The following is a 15,325-nucleotide window of genomic DNA, read 5'->3' on the forward strand; positions in this document are numbered from 1 at the left end:
CATCAAGGGACCGAACCGACCCCAATTCAGTCAATGGATCGGGATACGGTGACAAGTGCTCCATTGTAAATGTCCGCGGTAATAAACATCATTCGGAATGTTTCTTAACGATAATCGATTACAACTTACTGTAGTGTTGAAAGGGAGACAAATATATCTACATGTAGATCAATGTAAACTTGTAACAGCAAGTTACATGAAAAGAAGCGAGATAGAATCTATGCACATAGAAAGAAGTTGAGTTGATAATTGGAAGATATGTCCTTTGGTCACGACCAGAATCCATGGTCTGAGGATTACGTCAATATGAAATGCAGATTTCTTACACCTCACTCTCCTCAGGGCCAACATTTTAATGCGTTTTCGAAGTTGAACTTGAAGCATTTTTTTTTTCATGTTTCAAAAAAAATGTAGGCCCGGGCCAGCTGTGCCTTATAGCAGCTACGCCCCTGGATATAATTCGTTGTTATGAAATGGGTAGATTTCATAATCGAAGGTTTTTGGTTGAATTCATAATTTATATGAACACTTCATCGCTAGATTTAATTATCTTATCCGATACACAACCGGTGTGACGTTGTTGACTTGGCTAACTTGTTATCATAGTATTTATCCGTTATGTTACACCAGAAATTTAACGCGGATCAAAATCAACGGCGCCATCAGTGTCTAATCAATACTAGCGATGGGCATTTTCATGCAATACAATTTTCATTGCCGTGTAAGTCAGATAGCACTCGCTGTACATGCCACTGTATTATGCTGTATACGAGATAAACTATCAGTGAACACTGCCAGCTCGATCCGGTGTGTTACGTGCTATTTATTTTGTTGTGTACTCGATTAGTACAGTATAAACAATACCATTAACCAAATTAAGAATGACATCGCGAGGATTATTGTTAAAATCCTTTAGGAAAGTGAACACACAACACAAGACATGTGAGTAGTTGAATGTTTTGTACAAGGTTGATGGTGACATTATTGCTTTAAACTTGTAATCCACATACACACAGTGGTTACATTGGTTAACTTTCACAATCAACTGATGGTATTTACTAACAGCTGATGATACGCTGTGTAAACACCGGTCTTTACTGTAATACAGCGGTGACGTTACCTTCTATTTATAGCATAGCTCGTCTTATAAACATGCATGTTATTGTATTTTTCAAACACTGAATAGGTCGGAACGTCGTCGATTGGAGTCTAAGTTATCGATTTTGTGCAGCACAATAAGCGCTTGTTTCAATTTAAAGGCGAGTTAATTTATACAATAAAAATGTATGCTCAAATTACACTACCCAGCAAACAAAAGACGTCTTTAAAAAGACGAAGAACAACGTCTTAACAACCATAAAAAGACGTCTTTTGTTTGCTGGTAACTGCATCGTACATAATTATTAATCAAAGCGCTGAAGTCACTGAAGATGTTCGCTATTGCATAATTTAACACGCAATTCATTTTTCAAAATCAATCGCAAGTTTGAAATGAACACACGCCATTCAACTTAAAAAAGTGTGTGTCATAGCGCACGGGTCGAGTTTTGTGTGCACTTTTTATCATCCTTATTATTTCATAGAAATAACTAAGACAAAATAAAAACAGCATGCTTTTTTGGAAGTTCTGAAAGCAAAGAAAGTATGATGAAAATGGTAATGAGAACTTAATATAAAGAAAATTTGCAGTCACCATCATATTAAAGGAATATTTTTTCTAATATCAAATGACTATCTCACCAAGAATATAAATTCATAATGAAAGTTCCGTGTACAAAACTTTTGATTTTTGACACCATATACAAATTCAAAATATACAATAATCTTCGTATCTTGTATATGGAGGAATAAAAGTATATAAACATTGCTGTTTATGCTTTACTTGTTACCCGAGCAGTTCACACGGTGTCAACAACGCTAACATAAACATAGGTATAGAGCACTAATGCGCTTTTAGGCGAAGCTGTTTCAGTTTTCATCTTAGTGACTTTAACATAACGCCAACAGACACGCATGAATATTTTCGAATATTTAATAAGCTGATTCGAGATACAACCTCTGAATTTTTGCTACATCACTGCGTATGTGCTCAATTCAAAGGATGTAGCACTGTTCAGTGTAAGAAATTCCGGACTACTCTCTGTATGCTCAAACGACACAAATTGTGGCCCTGTTACAATTACGCGTTACAATCCATCTCGCAGAATTTCAATTTCGCCTCCAAGATGAGAAAACAATCATTAGCGAAATAGTATAGTGTCACGATAAGAGAAAATCGTTTAATTATCATACCACAATGTTTGCCGTACTTGGTCAGCACGTCTGGAAATCATTCCTTAATGCGTCGATAGGCTGCCATTATTAACAAGTTTGCTATTTTGAATTCAATTTTGTATCAAAAAGCATTGTTTTTAAATGTGGGATTTTCAATTCGCAATGAGATTTGTAATGACCCTCGTCATGCGAAAATGGGTCTTATTCCATATGCGCCCTTCATATAAATAGCCCACTCAGCTATCCCTCCTTCTGGTAAGGAGAAACATAACATATTGAGTGATTTTAAAGCGAACAGCGTCGCCTATGGCCTGACTGCGCAAGAGCACATGTTGGGTTTAACAAACGCTTGCCGAAACGCATAAGACCCATTTTCGCATGACGGCGCTATTGACGTGTGATTTAAATGTGACGAAAGAAAACTGCGTTTAAATCAAATATAAACATACGATATATTTCGATAATGAAGAAAGATACTCATAACAAGGCATATGAGGACACATATGAAGTGCTCTCCCCTAGTATATTTTTTATTTACTCACACTTATGTGTGGTTTGACAATGCTAACACACATTTCATGCGGTGAATATGCAGCTTACACGTGAAAAACACAACACAATAGTTTAACTTTTGTTTAATTGTATTCAATTATTTAGAAAAGTAAATTGCTAACTTTATTTCAAAGTCGGCGTATACGCCGACTACATTTTTAAAAGACATGTATTGTTATAAATATATTTAATATAATATATTTAGTTGTTTTCGGTTTTAGCGATTATAAAGCATTTTCGAGGTTGCCTATAGTATGCCTGAGTAATTGATGAACTCATATCCAACTGTCAATGTATTGAGAACTGTGAATATAAACAAGCTTACCCTTCTACTAAGCTTCTACTATTGCGTTGCTAGCACCCGTAAATACAAAATATCGCCGCTATGTGTTGAGAACCAAGAACGCTTTCCAGAAATACCCGATGTAGTAGCTTCAACGAGGTTATGAAACAGGTCATTCGTATTATTATTATAAATTATTTGTTATATTCGGGTTAAGCGATTATGATTTTTTTAGTCTATCGTATCGCTGAAGTTATTGTTGAACTTATGTTCAACGTTTTATAAATTGAGAATATAAATAAGCGTCAACTTTTTCCCAAATCTCTCAATTTACGACCTGTACTACGTCATTGAGTTGTATGTGAGAGCGTAACCTATTGCGTTGTTATCGCCCGTAAACTTTCCTTTGTTTATCGACAGGCGCATCTATTAATAGCCTCATATCATGAATGCCAAAACACCCGCGTAAAAGAACCACGTGACCAAATAGGACGCTAAACGCAAATACCATGCGACTACGACTTTAATTATGTAAGAACGCTCCGCAATTCCTCTGAAGCCGGGGCCTTGTGATTGCTTTTACGTAAAGAATTGACCTCTAACTGAAGTAAGCAAAGGAAACGCAGCACCTAATTGACCCATTCCTTCTTTGTGCGAAGGCAGATTGAATTTTACTAATGTATGGTTTGCCTATCATAACACACATTATAATGCGGTAAATATGCGACTAAAAGTAAAAAACACTATAATTAAACTTTTGTTTTTAATTAAGTTATTTAGAAACCAAAATTCCAAACCTTTTTTCAAAACAGCAAGACTACATTTTTTAGAGAATATTCTTGTTATATTTAAATGTTTTTTAACAGTTTCAGCGATAATGAATCATTTTTATGTTGTCTATCGTATCCCGGTAATAATTGTTGAACTCGTGGTCAACGTGTTATTAATTGAGACCTGTGAATATAAACAAGCGTAACCTTATACTAGTGCGTAATTCTCACCCGAACTCCCCTTTGTTTATCGCCAGCCTCAGATTTATGAATGAGATGAGCGAAAATACTACGTCACGCAGACGCAGCAGAAAGTGGACTATTTTAATCATTCATAAACAATCTCCTCCGCGACACGTGCAATACGATCATTGTTTTTTTTATTCTTTTCTATAAAACACCATTCGAAACTATTGCATTTAACACGATATTAATATAATGTTTCCATTTGTGAATAAACATAATTGGAGAACTCAAACCTCTTGCATAAATTATACAACTCTTTCTTCGCGCGTAGTGTAAGCGGGAATTGGGCTAATCATACCCAGGCCGTATCGACCTGAATTTTACATCAAGCACATTAGACGGTCGCTAAAGCGACCATCTAAAAAGCATATCAGTCAAATAAATTAGAAGTTTAACGCGAAGTTAGACTTGCAGTATCCCTCGTACGTAACCAATAAAACAAGTGGCTGATTATTCCCCAGGGGTCAAACTTGTTTCCCTAAGAGCAAAAATACAATGCGCTTATATGAATAAGTAATTAAATAGTAAATGTTCATAATAAGAAGTATATGCCCATATCAATAAATTATTGTTTATAATTGTACATTAAGTGCACTGGAAATGCATGCAGAAGTATATGATAAATTTAAGGAAATTAAACCCTTATCAATTTGTATTAAACCCTTAATCAATGCATATTAAACCCTTAACAGGTGTGTATTAAATCCTTAATCGACGTGTATGAAGCCCCTAATAAATATTTATCAAACCCCTTATCAACGCGCATGTAACCCCTTATACATGTGCAATTACCAGTAATGTGCGGACTGCACAGGCTAATCCACACAGAAAGACACTACACACATGCATTAAGCCCCGTTTTCCCATAGCTTGGCTCATATTTTGATTGCGAGATGCAAGGCCTTTCTTGGGTAAATCCCTTGATACTAAGACCTTGTTACGAGTAAATAACTCTGGAAACACGTAAGTTCATAAGTCACAATGCACATCCCCTCGTTACTCGACAATATGGTCACATGAGGATTACGTGTCTTAATTTGGTATCTGCGAATAATGACTAAATGTCTCATAATTATTACTTGAAAAGAAAATGGCATTATCTTGTTCCTATGAGAAAAAAAATCCAATAGACAACTTTTGTATCTCTGACTTTAGCCAGTTTAGGGATAAGGCAAAATAGACTGTTGAACTTGGAGTTGCACGCATCTTTATAATTTACAGTGGACTGCAGTTGTTTGGAGAGTTCATGTAAACTTTGTAGGTAAGAAGGTATATCCATTTACACATTTTCTCTTCTTACCTCTCAACAGTTCATTTATCTCGAACGGCGGTTATTTTTCAGGTATTGGTTGCTTAGCGACCACGCCTTCAAGGCATGTCCAGACGGGACCCGAACCCGCGACCCCTAGGATCGTGACCGAAATACCCGGCCCCAAATCCAGGCAGCTTATTAAGGAACTCGGTAAAATACAGGTCAGCTGATATAGTATCTAGAAATTGTTACATATTTGTTGTTTTTCAGAGATGTGAGACACAACCGTAAAATGTACCCTTGCATTATTTTTTCTTTTGTACAATTCCCTTTTTAATAAATGCGAGACGGTTCTTGAACGTGGAAATATCGACATTGCCCAATCAAAATAGCTTACATTCCAATGCGAAAGAGTCTAAATACTAAGACTTTTTTTTATATAGCGACTGTCACGTAATCGGATGTACTTTAGTGAAGATAAAACAAGTCTCTGATGTCTAAAATATTTCTTTTATTTTACTCTATTCCCTAACACCAAAATTGTACTATAATAATTTCAAAGTCAAAGTAAATAACATAACGTGAATAATTCCTAAGAGAAAGCGAGGTCCCGTCTGCCTATTTTGAGGGTTATTTATACTGGTCCCGTTGTGTATTCGCTTAATTCGTGACCCACGCCTGTCAACAAGTAATGGACGTCAACGTGTGTATCTTGACGTATATAGACAGATGATGTATGATCCCTACAGATTTTACACCGCCTGTAATCGCGGGCCCCTATGTAATTTGACAAGCCAATTTGTGTTCACAGGTGTATTCACACCTGGAACACGCATCGGAACGTCAGTCCTCCCGCTTAACGTATTTACCAACCATTTATATGCATTTTACGAGTCACGAATCTTGCTTAATGTATTTACTAATTGCTTATATGCATTTTGCGAGTCACGACCCCCATGTTTTCTGTTAGTTACATCTCGCTGAAATATTTCTATTGACTTTTCATAAAGTAATATATTCATTACAACCCATTACATTACACATCTACATAATCAATTTTCAAATTTCATTACAACCTACCCGAAGGTTCTATTTCCTAAATTAGTTTGTTTATACAACAATAACACGACAATAACAACACAATAATGTACAATGAGATAAATTCTATTATTATATATATTATATGTATACCCTACCCGAAAGTTCTATGACGTTACACAACTCACTCTTCCAAATGATTTTTCTATTATTATATATATTATATGTACATTACGTTACACAACTCACTCTTGTACTTTATTAGCTAATTCTTGAAATATCGATCCCGCCCCAGACGCACCGAATGGCATAACGTTAAAGTGAAATAGACCCCTAAACCCTGAAGCAAAAGCCGTTTTTTCTCTGTCTTCTTCTTTTATAGGTATTTGCCAATAACCCGATATTAAATCTAAACTGGTGAAATATTTACTTTTCCCTAATAACGCCAATATATCATCAATTAATGGTAATGGATATGCAATTGGTTTTGTAATTTTGTTAAGCTGTCTGAAATCGACGCAAAATCTTTTCTCTTCTTTATGATCTTTATTTGAATCAAGGTTATTTTTCTTTTTGTCTACTAAAACAATAGGGAAACTCCACGGACTTCTCGATGGGCTTATTATGTTTGCCGTTAACATTTCGTCAATAGCTTTATCTATGAATACCTTATTGTTTAATGGTGTTCGATACGGTCTTAATTTAATGGGAGGATGGTCCCCTGTATCGATGTTAAATTCCACTGCTGTAGTTTGTGTTAGTTCTAAATTATTTCTTGCGAAGAGAGTTCTGTGTTTTAAGAGTATTGGAAGAATATTTTCTTTTTGATCTCCAGCGACATGTAAATCTGATAGAATCTCATCTTTAGACAAACCTGATTTGGGTGTATTGTTTTTGATAACGCTTTCGATAGAACATATTTCATTATCTTGGATAGATTGAAGTTGGCCTATGGGACAATTACGTCTTAGTCTAATCGTTTTATGGGTATTGTTTATAATTAGAATAGGGAATTTACGATCACGCGTTGTCTTGACTACTGAGTTAACGATTGTTAAACCGGGTTCGTTATCAAAGAAAGAATTACTTATTCCAGTAAAGTCATAATTTTGATTTGAGCGTAAGCTGTTTCTTTTCGTCCTGGCAAGGAGTCTATATGCGGTTTGTGGTTTAAGAACGGTATGCCTAGTTAGCCTCGCTATTACCGAAAGGTGTACATCTTCTTCCAGAGGTACATAACAATCTTTTATTCTTAAACATCCTAGGTCAAAGTATACACGGACACCGTTGTCTTGTAAGAAATCTCTCCCTAGTATTACGTTCCTATTAATGTTTTCAACGACAAAAAATGTATGTTCAATATATATACTCCCTATTTTAAATTTTAATTTTACATTCCCGCGAATGTATAGCGAGTTACCATCGACCGCTTTTAGATTAATTTTTGTCATTTTAAGTGGTGGTTTGTGTTTTAATAGATCATAAGCTCTTTTACTAATTACAGAAAGTTCTGCACCAGAATCTATCAAGCTCCTAAATTTACAATTTCCTATTGAAATGAGGCAAGAATTTGGGTTTCCACACAAAGCAATATTATACGTCTTTACGTTTCCGTCGTTACCATAGACCCCTTTTTGGTACGACGTTCCTAGTTTTTTTGATTAAGGTATGGTTTTCTTTGAGTACATTCTCTACTGAAGTGTCCCAATTTTCCACAATTCCGACAGTCTATTTTGTCTTTCCAATTTTTGTCATATTCGTTCTTACGTGCGTAATTGTTTTGACCTACCGCGTATGCATTTATTTCGTTTTTCCTACGTCTACAGTCTTGTATAACATGACCCTGTCTCTTGCAATACCTGCAAGTGTTTGATGGTCTCAAATGATCGATTTCCATGGGAACAGGTCTATTAAGTGGTGTTTGAACTTGATTATGACTCAAATGTGACCTTAATTCGAATCTTGCTCTTACATTTTGTTCGGCTAATGCGGAATTGACTGCTAACGCTAAAGTAGTTGGATTTTCTCGCATTAATTTAAGGCGTAAATAATCATGTCTCAGGCCGTCAATGAAAGTTCCAATTAACTGACTTTCGATCATCTCGAGGTTATCCTCAACATTTTCATACGCTTCACTAGATAAAGACAGAAGTCGTTCCGCGAATAATTGGACATTTTCGTCGGGTTTTTGTTTGAGTGTTTTTAAGAGAGCGAGAGCATAATGAGGGTCCTGGATTTCTGCGAATCTTATCTTAAGTTCATTTTTTAAGGTTGCCCATGACTCATCAGGAAAATCAGTCAAATACCTCTGAATGTAATCGCTAACAAGTCCCCTACTAGATTGGTAAGCTACTAACTTCAATTGATCCCCCGCCAAACGTGAAAGTACCCCATATTTCTCTATGTTTTTGATCCAATTTTTGTATTCTTTAGGATTTCCGTCATAAGTTTGAATTACTTGTGAGACGCTTTGAGTTCCGATAGCATTTGTTACTCCTCTAATTTGTTCGCTTAAATTTTGAAAGAATTGTGGAATCGCTTGATCTGCCATCTTAGATAATTAACCATAGGAAAATAAGTCAGTCACTCACCGAATATTTGCCCGTTCGTTGTGGAGGTCCGGCACGTCTTCTTCCCTCTGGCCCGTGAAAGAAGTGGTACTTCTGGTTGATCCTGTCACCGCGCACCAGTTAAACACGTGTCACGTAATCGGATGTACTTTAGTGAAGATAAAACAAGTCTCTGATGTCTAAAATATTTCTTTTATTTTACTCTATTCCCTAACACCAAAATTGTACTATAATAATTTCAAAGTCAAAGTAAATAACATAACGTGAATAATTCCTAAGAGAAAGCGAGGTCCCGTCTGCCTATTTTGAGGGTTATTTATACTGATCCCGTTGTGTATTCGCTTAATTCGTGACCCACGCCTGTCAACAAGTAATGGACGTCAACGTGTGTATCTTGACGTATATAGACAGATGATGTATGATCCCTACAGATTTTACACCGCCTGTAATCGCGGGCCCCTATGTAATTTGACAAGCCAATTTGTGTTCACAGGTGTATTCACACCTGGAACACGCATCGGAACGTCAGTCCTCCCGCTTAACGTATTTACCAACCATTTATATGCATTTTACGAGTCACGAATCTTGCTTAATGTATTTACTAATTGCTTATATGCATTTTGCGAGTCACGACCCCCATGTTTTCTGTTAGTTACATCTCGCTGAAATATTTCTATTGACTTTTCATAAAGTAACATATTCATTACAACCCATTACATTACACATCTACATAATCAATTTTCAAATTTCATTACACCCTACCCGAAGGTTCTATTTCCTAAATTAGTTTGTTTATACAACAATAACACGACAATAACAACACAATAATGTACAATGAGATAAATTCTATTATTATATATATTATATGTATACCCTACCCGAAAGTTCTATGACGTTACACAACTCACTCTTCCAAATGATTTTTCTATTATTATATATATTATATGTACATTACGTTACACGACAAATCTTTCATGACTTGTAATATAAATAAATTAAGGAAAGTAGATATGGAAATGGCATCTGTTTTAGGGCGACTTCGATGATAATCAAGAAACTTTCTACAGTTTAAGTGAAAATGGCCGTATGTCAACAATGTACATTGTTTATTGTTCCATTTATGCCTAGTGGACTCTCCCATCCTTCTAAATTGGATCAATTTATTTCCAAAATTAGGGATGTCTAGTATATTTATTTCTATATTTAGAAAATTTCTTACAGATATTTCTTTAAGCAAACAGCGCAGATCCTGATGAGACGCCGCATCATGCGGCGTCTCATCTGGGTTTACACTGTTTGCCAAGGCCTTTTTCTAGACGCTAGGCATAAATGGGTTAAACGGACCTTTTCACAGATTTTGGCATGTATTGAAGTTTGTCATTAAATGCTAAATATATTGATAAATGTAAACATTGGATCTAAAAAGCTCCAGTAAAAAATAAGAATAAAGTTAAAAACAGAAAATAAGTAACCCTCACCTGGGCTCGAACTACTGACCCCTGGAGTAAAAGTCCATCGCTTAGACCACTCGACCATCCATGCTCATACAATGACAACAACTGAACTCTCCAAATTATCAAATCGTTTCCCGTTGCAACGCTTTATAATTTTCAGGGTTTTAAATCGTCAAAAGATGCATATAATGGATATTTTAGAGCATTGTAAATGTTCATTATTACTGTTTCTTCACAAATATCATAACTACAACGAAAATTTGCGATTCTGAAACATTTTTTTTTTATGTCCCCCACTATAGTAGTGGGGGACATATTGTTTTTGCCCTGTCTGTTGGTCTGTTGGTCTGTTGGTCTGTCTGTTTGCGCCAACTTTAACATTTTGCAATAACTTTTGCTATATTGAAGATAGCAACTTCATATTTGGCAAGCATGTGTATCTCATGAAGCTGCACATTTTGAGTGGTGAAAGGTCAAGGTCAAGGTCATCCTTCAAGGTCAGAGGTCAAATATATGTGGCCAAAATCGCCCATTTTATGAATACTTTTGCAATATTGATGAAAGCAACTTGATATTTGGCATGCATGTGTATCTCATGGAGCTGCACATTTTGAGTGGTGAAAGGTCAAGGTCATCCTTCAAGGTCAGAGGTCAAATAAATGTGGCCCTAATCGCTTATTTTATAAATACTTTTGCAATATTGAAGATAGCAACTTGATGTTTGGCATGCATGTGCATGTCATGGAGCTGCACATTTTGAGTGGTGAAAGGTCAAGGTCAAGGTCATCCTTCAAGGTCAGAGATCAAATATATGTGGCCCAAATCGCTTATTTTATGAAAAGTTGCAATATTGAAGATAGCAACTTGATATTTGGCATGCATGTGTATCTCATGGAGCTGCACATTTTGAGTGGTGAAAGGTCAAGGTCAAGGTCATCCTTCACAATGTCAAGGTCATCCTACAAGGTCAAACATCATATAGGGGGACATTGTGTTTCACAAACACATCTTGTTTTAATTTTGTCAATTTAACAAAACGTGAAAAGGCCCCTTTAAGACCGAGGTTTTTCAAGTGCATCTTTCATAACTGCCTATCAAACATAAGAAATAGTAAACACGACCGATGACCTCTCGACCCTTTGGTGACCTTCCAGCCATTCATCAAACGTATAAAAAAAATCTCATTCATCGGCGTCGGCTCGCTTCACGTTTTATGGGTGACTGGTCGGTAAATCTTTGGTTCGGTCGTTAACTTTTTAAGTTGGTGCACTTGAATGGACAGACATTCGTTTATAAAATACAACAATTTATATATACAGAAATTTATTTAAGCAAACAGCGCAGACCCTGATGAGAAGCCGCATCATGCGGCGTCTCATTTGGGTCTACGCTGTTTGTCAAGGCCTTTTTCTAGACGCTAGGCATGAATGGGTTAAGGAAAAGTTATCATCATATTGAAATTATTGTGAACGTTATAAGGCCGGTCATTCACACAGCTTAAGTTCATGGACATGTTATCTTTCGAGAGGTTTGGAGTTTACGAAATTGATACAACAGAGTGGATAACCTTCAAAACTGATAAATGGTCTGTCCTAATTTTCTACCGCAGGCAGTTTGCAAAGTGAAACAGCTGTTATCGCCAAACCGCTGTGGGAAAATGCTTAAAGAAATATTTTCTATGGAAACTGTTACTCCAGAATGTCGTCAGTATCTTGGATTGAAATGAAACTTATCTATTATTTAGTTAAAGAAGAATAGCACGGAAGAGGGTCCCCTTCCATTTTATTTCACACCCAGTTAAAAAGTGGCCCCTTCGATCCATTGTATTCCCCACCCCGTTCAAAAATGGCTCATTCCATTTCATTCCCCACCCCGTTAAAAAGTGCCCCCTTCCATTGTGTTCCCCATCCAGTTAAAAAGTAGCCCATTCCATTTATGCCGGATCCTATTGTTTGCATTTTTGTTTGTCCATTTGCTGTTACATACAGATACACCGGTACTTTTATTGACTTTTACAATTTTATAGAATAACACTACCTTTTTCAACCCTTTCTCTTCTATGGACTTTCAATTGCTCTAACAGCTATTGATCCCTTTAACCTTCTTCAATTGTATTATCTTCACTCCGTTCTGAATTGTATTTTTGATAATTGTCGCTAGTTATTAAATTTACTCTTATTAACACACTTCCGATATGTCAAAACGCTTATCCAACCATAATTTCATTTAATTTGTCTAGTTGAGTCTTGAATGAAATTACGGTATCACGTGTCACAATGGCTTGAGGTAAATTGTTCCAAACTGAGATTGCGCTTTGTCCAAAAGAATGGAGGCGAACTGACATATGTGCTTTCGGTTTTGCAAGTTTTAAACAATGGCCTCTTGTCCCACTATTTTCAGCATTATTGAAAAAAGTTCCAGCATCAATATCATCAATTCAGGTACTAATCTCCTGGCCATACGCTGTGCGTTTTCAATCATTTGTTTACATTTCTAAGTGTTAGGATAAAAGACCCAAGTTTCCATATTCCACATAGTGTCAATGAATATCAGTGTTTTTTTTCACCTATAGGGGAATGGTGGCGGGGCCCGTCCAAAGGGGAAAAACGCGTCGTTTTTTAGATAAAGGGGAAAATAAAAAATTCACTATTTTATATGTAATGATATTTATTATATGAATACACATAAATGTATGAATGTAATATTCACAGCTGAATGTCTCTGTCCTTTTCCTTAAATATATATCAATGAACATTAGTTTCAGACAGTCTCAGTTTTCCAAGCCAATTTGAGTCTAATTGAGATTTTTTTAAATTGATAAAATGGCAAATTTGAGCATTTTTTATCAATAAAATGGACCAAATTGGAATGTTTTTATCAACAAATATTGACACAATAAACATACATCAGACAGTTCCCTGGCCATTTTGGGAAAAAAGCAATTCATGTGAAAAGTCCACTGATTTGGGAAAACTAATTGAATATTTTATAACTCTTTATAATAATAAAAATCATATTAATTATAGTTATATACTTTGTTAGTTGTTTATGAAATAAATTTGAGATATATTTATAATTAGACAGTTGTTTCTAAAAATAAAAAAATATTATTTTTTTTTTTTACTTTTGGAGGGGATTTTTTCTACAAAATTGGGGAAAAATATATACTATTTTTTTAGGGGAATGGGGCCGAATATCGGCCCCGAAATTGCCAAAAAAAAACACTGAATATAAACATCAAATTCTACTTGACAAACAACATACCTCATGGATTTATGCTGCTTACAATTCAAACAGTTTACCATCCAACACATTTTCACAAAGGAGGTCACCCAGGCTCCTCTGCCACTTCTTAAATCTGGCTAAACTCCCTCATACCCATTACTGTAGTGTTTTACACTAAAGTTTAGGACTTTGTTAAGATAGGACATATTCATGGTTTCCTGTGATATATTTTAAGCTACTATAATGTTTTTCTCTAAAATGTTTTTTTTAATAGAATCGGTTAAGATGCACTCGGTTGTTTTGTTTTTTTTAATACTTGCTGTCCTATTGAATTTTGACTTCGCATTCGCAGCACGAGAATTCCATTAATCAGTGCTAAATTACGATTTGGGATATTAACCCATTTATGCCTAGTGGACTCTCCTATCCTTCTAAATTGGATCAATTATTTCCAAAATTAGGGATTTCTTGTATACTTATTTCTATATTTAAAATATTTCTTACAGAAATTCCTTTAAGCAAACAGCGCAGACCCAGATGATACGCCATATCACGCGGCGTCTCATCTGGGTCTACGCTGTTTGCCAAGGCCTTTTTCTTGACGCTAGGCATAAATGGGTTAAGAACCTTCTATAGCCCACCTGAGGTCAACGTGCACATGGTGAGCTTTTGTGGTCAACGTTTATCCCTCTTGCGTCGTCAACATTTCCCTTGAGATTATTTTAGAAGCCACATTTATACCCCAATGTTCATGAAAACTTTTAAGAAAATTGTTATCACAGAAATCTTTGACAAGTTCGAAACTGTGTCATGCGGTGTTTAAAACTAGGTTGTTATGTCTAATTTCGGGAAAAAAATGTGGCCACATTTATTGCTCAATCTTGATAAAGTCGGATCAGAAAAGTTTCCCGACCGTGTTTTGAACTGGGTCATGTAGGGTTAAAACTAGGTCGCATGGTCGAATTGAAAAGAAAGCTTGTGAAAAATCTATTGCGGTCACATGTTTATCCCAAATCTTTATGTGTTTTATTCAAAATTATTCAATATTTATCGTAATAATTTTCGCCAGAATTCGAAACCGAATCACATGGATTGTAAAAAAAGCTGGCGATGTCAAATTAAATAAAAAAAACTTCTTAACACTGCAGATGCGACATGTATGGCCCAATTTTCTTGAAACTTAGTCAGAACATTTGTCCCTAGAAAATCTTGGCTGTTGTCGAAACTTGGTAATCTGAAGTTAAAACTGTGTCATGCGGCCACATTAAAGAAAATGGCCAGTAGTTCACGGGTACGATGTCCGCTGTGGGAGCGTTCTTATGATCTCCCTCAAAGAAACTAAGTACTGGTTCTACTCAGGAAACGGGCTCGATATCTGTTCAATAAACCTAAGGCTATCGATGCAATCGAATTAAAATACATAAGTTAAAACGAAAGTCAAATAAGGAATATGCTCTTGAACTTTAAAGGTCATATTTACTGCAAAGTTTTCACGCAACGTGTTGCCTGTCGTCACACGACTCGCTAGACACACGACAATAAAAGTGACGAATGGCACGATACTCAAATATTTAATACGATATGCGACACTTAAAGACAAGGCGCGACATTAGTTTTGAACATTTTCTCGTCGCATCGTCGCACTTTTATTATCACCCAAT

The 15,325-nt window shown here is 35.9% G+C and overlaps 1 protein-coding gene across 5 annotated transcripts in view; it reads left to right on the forward strand.

Annotated features, from left to right (window-relative positions):
* The first annotated feature begins 562 nt into the window (after positions 1-562).
* Positions 563-15,325, forward strand: part of LOC127868123 (4-aminobutyrate aminotransferase, mitochondrial-like) — a 96,800-nt gene continuing 82,037 nt past the window's right edge. For 2 of the 5 annotated variants that reach the window (XM_052409741.1, XM_052409740.1), the window contains exons 1-2: positions 569-942; positions 5,468-5,598. In XM_052409741.1, coding sequence (XP_052265701.1) covers positions 882-942; positions 5,468-5,598 — 192 coding nt within the window. In that variant the 5' untranslated portion in view covers positions 569-881. Of the gene's footprint in view, positions 943-5,467; positions 5,599-15,325 lie in introns of all 5 variants that reach the window. The other 3 variants (XM_052409743.1, XM_052409742.1, XM_052409739.1) reach the window with 3 other exon arrangements.

The sequence above is a fragment of the Dreissena polymorpha genome, chromosome 2, assembly GCF_020536995.1.
Source record: "Dreissena polymorpha isolate Duluth1 chromosome 2, UMN_Dpol_1.0, whole genome shotgun sequence".
Classification (NCBI taxonomy): Eukaryota; Metazoa; Mollusca; class Bivalvia; order Myida; family Dreissenidae; genus Dreissena; species Dreissena polymorpha.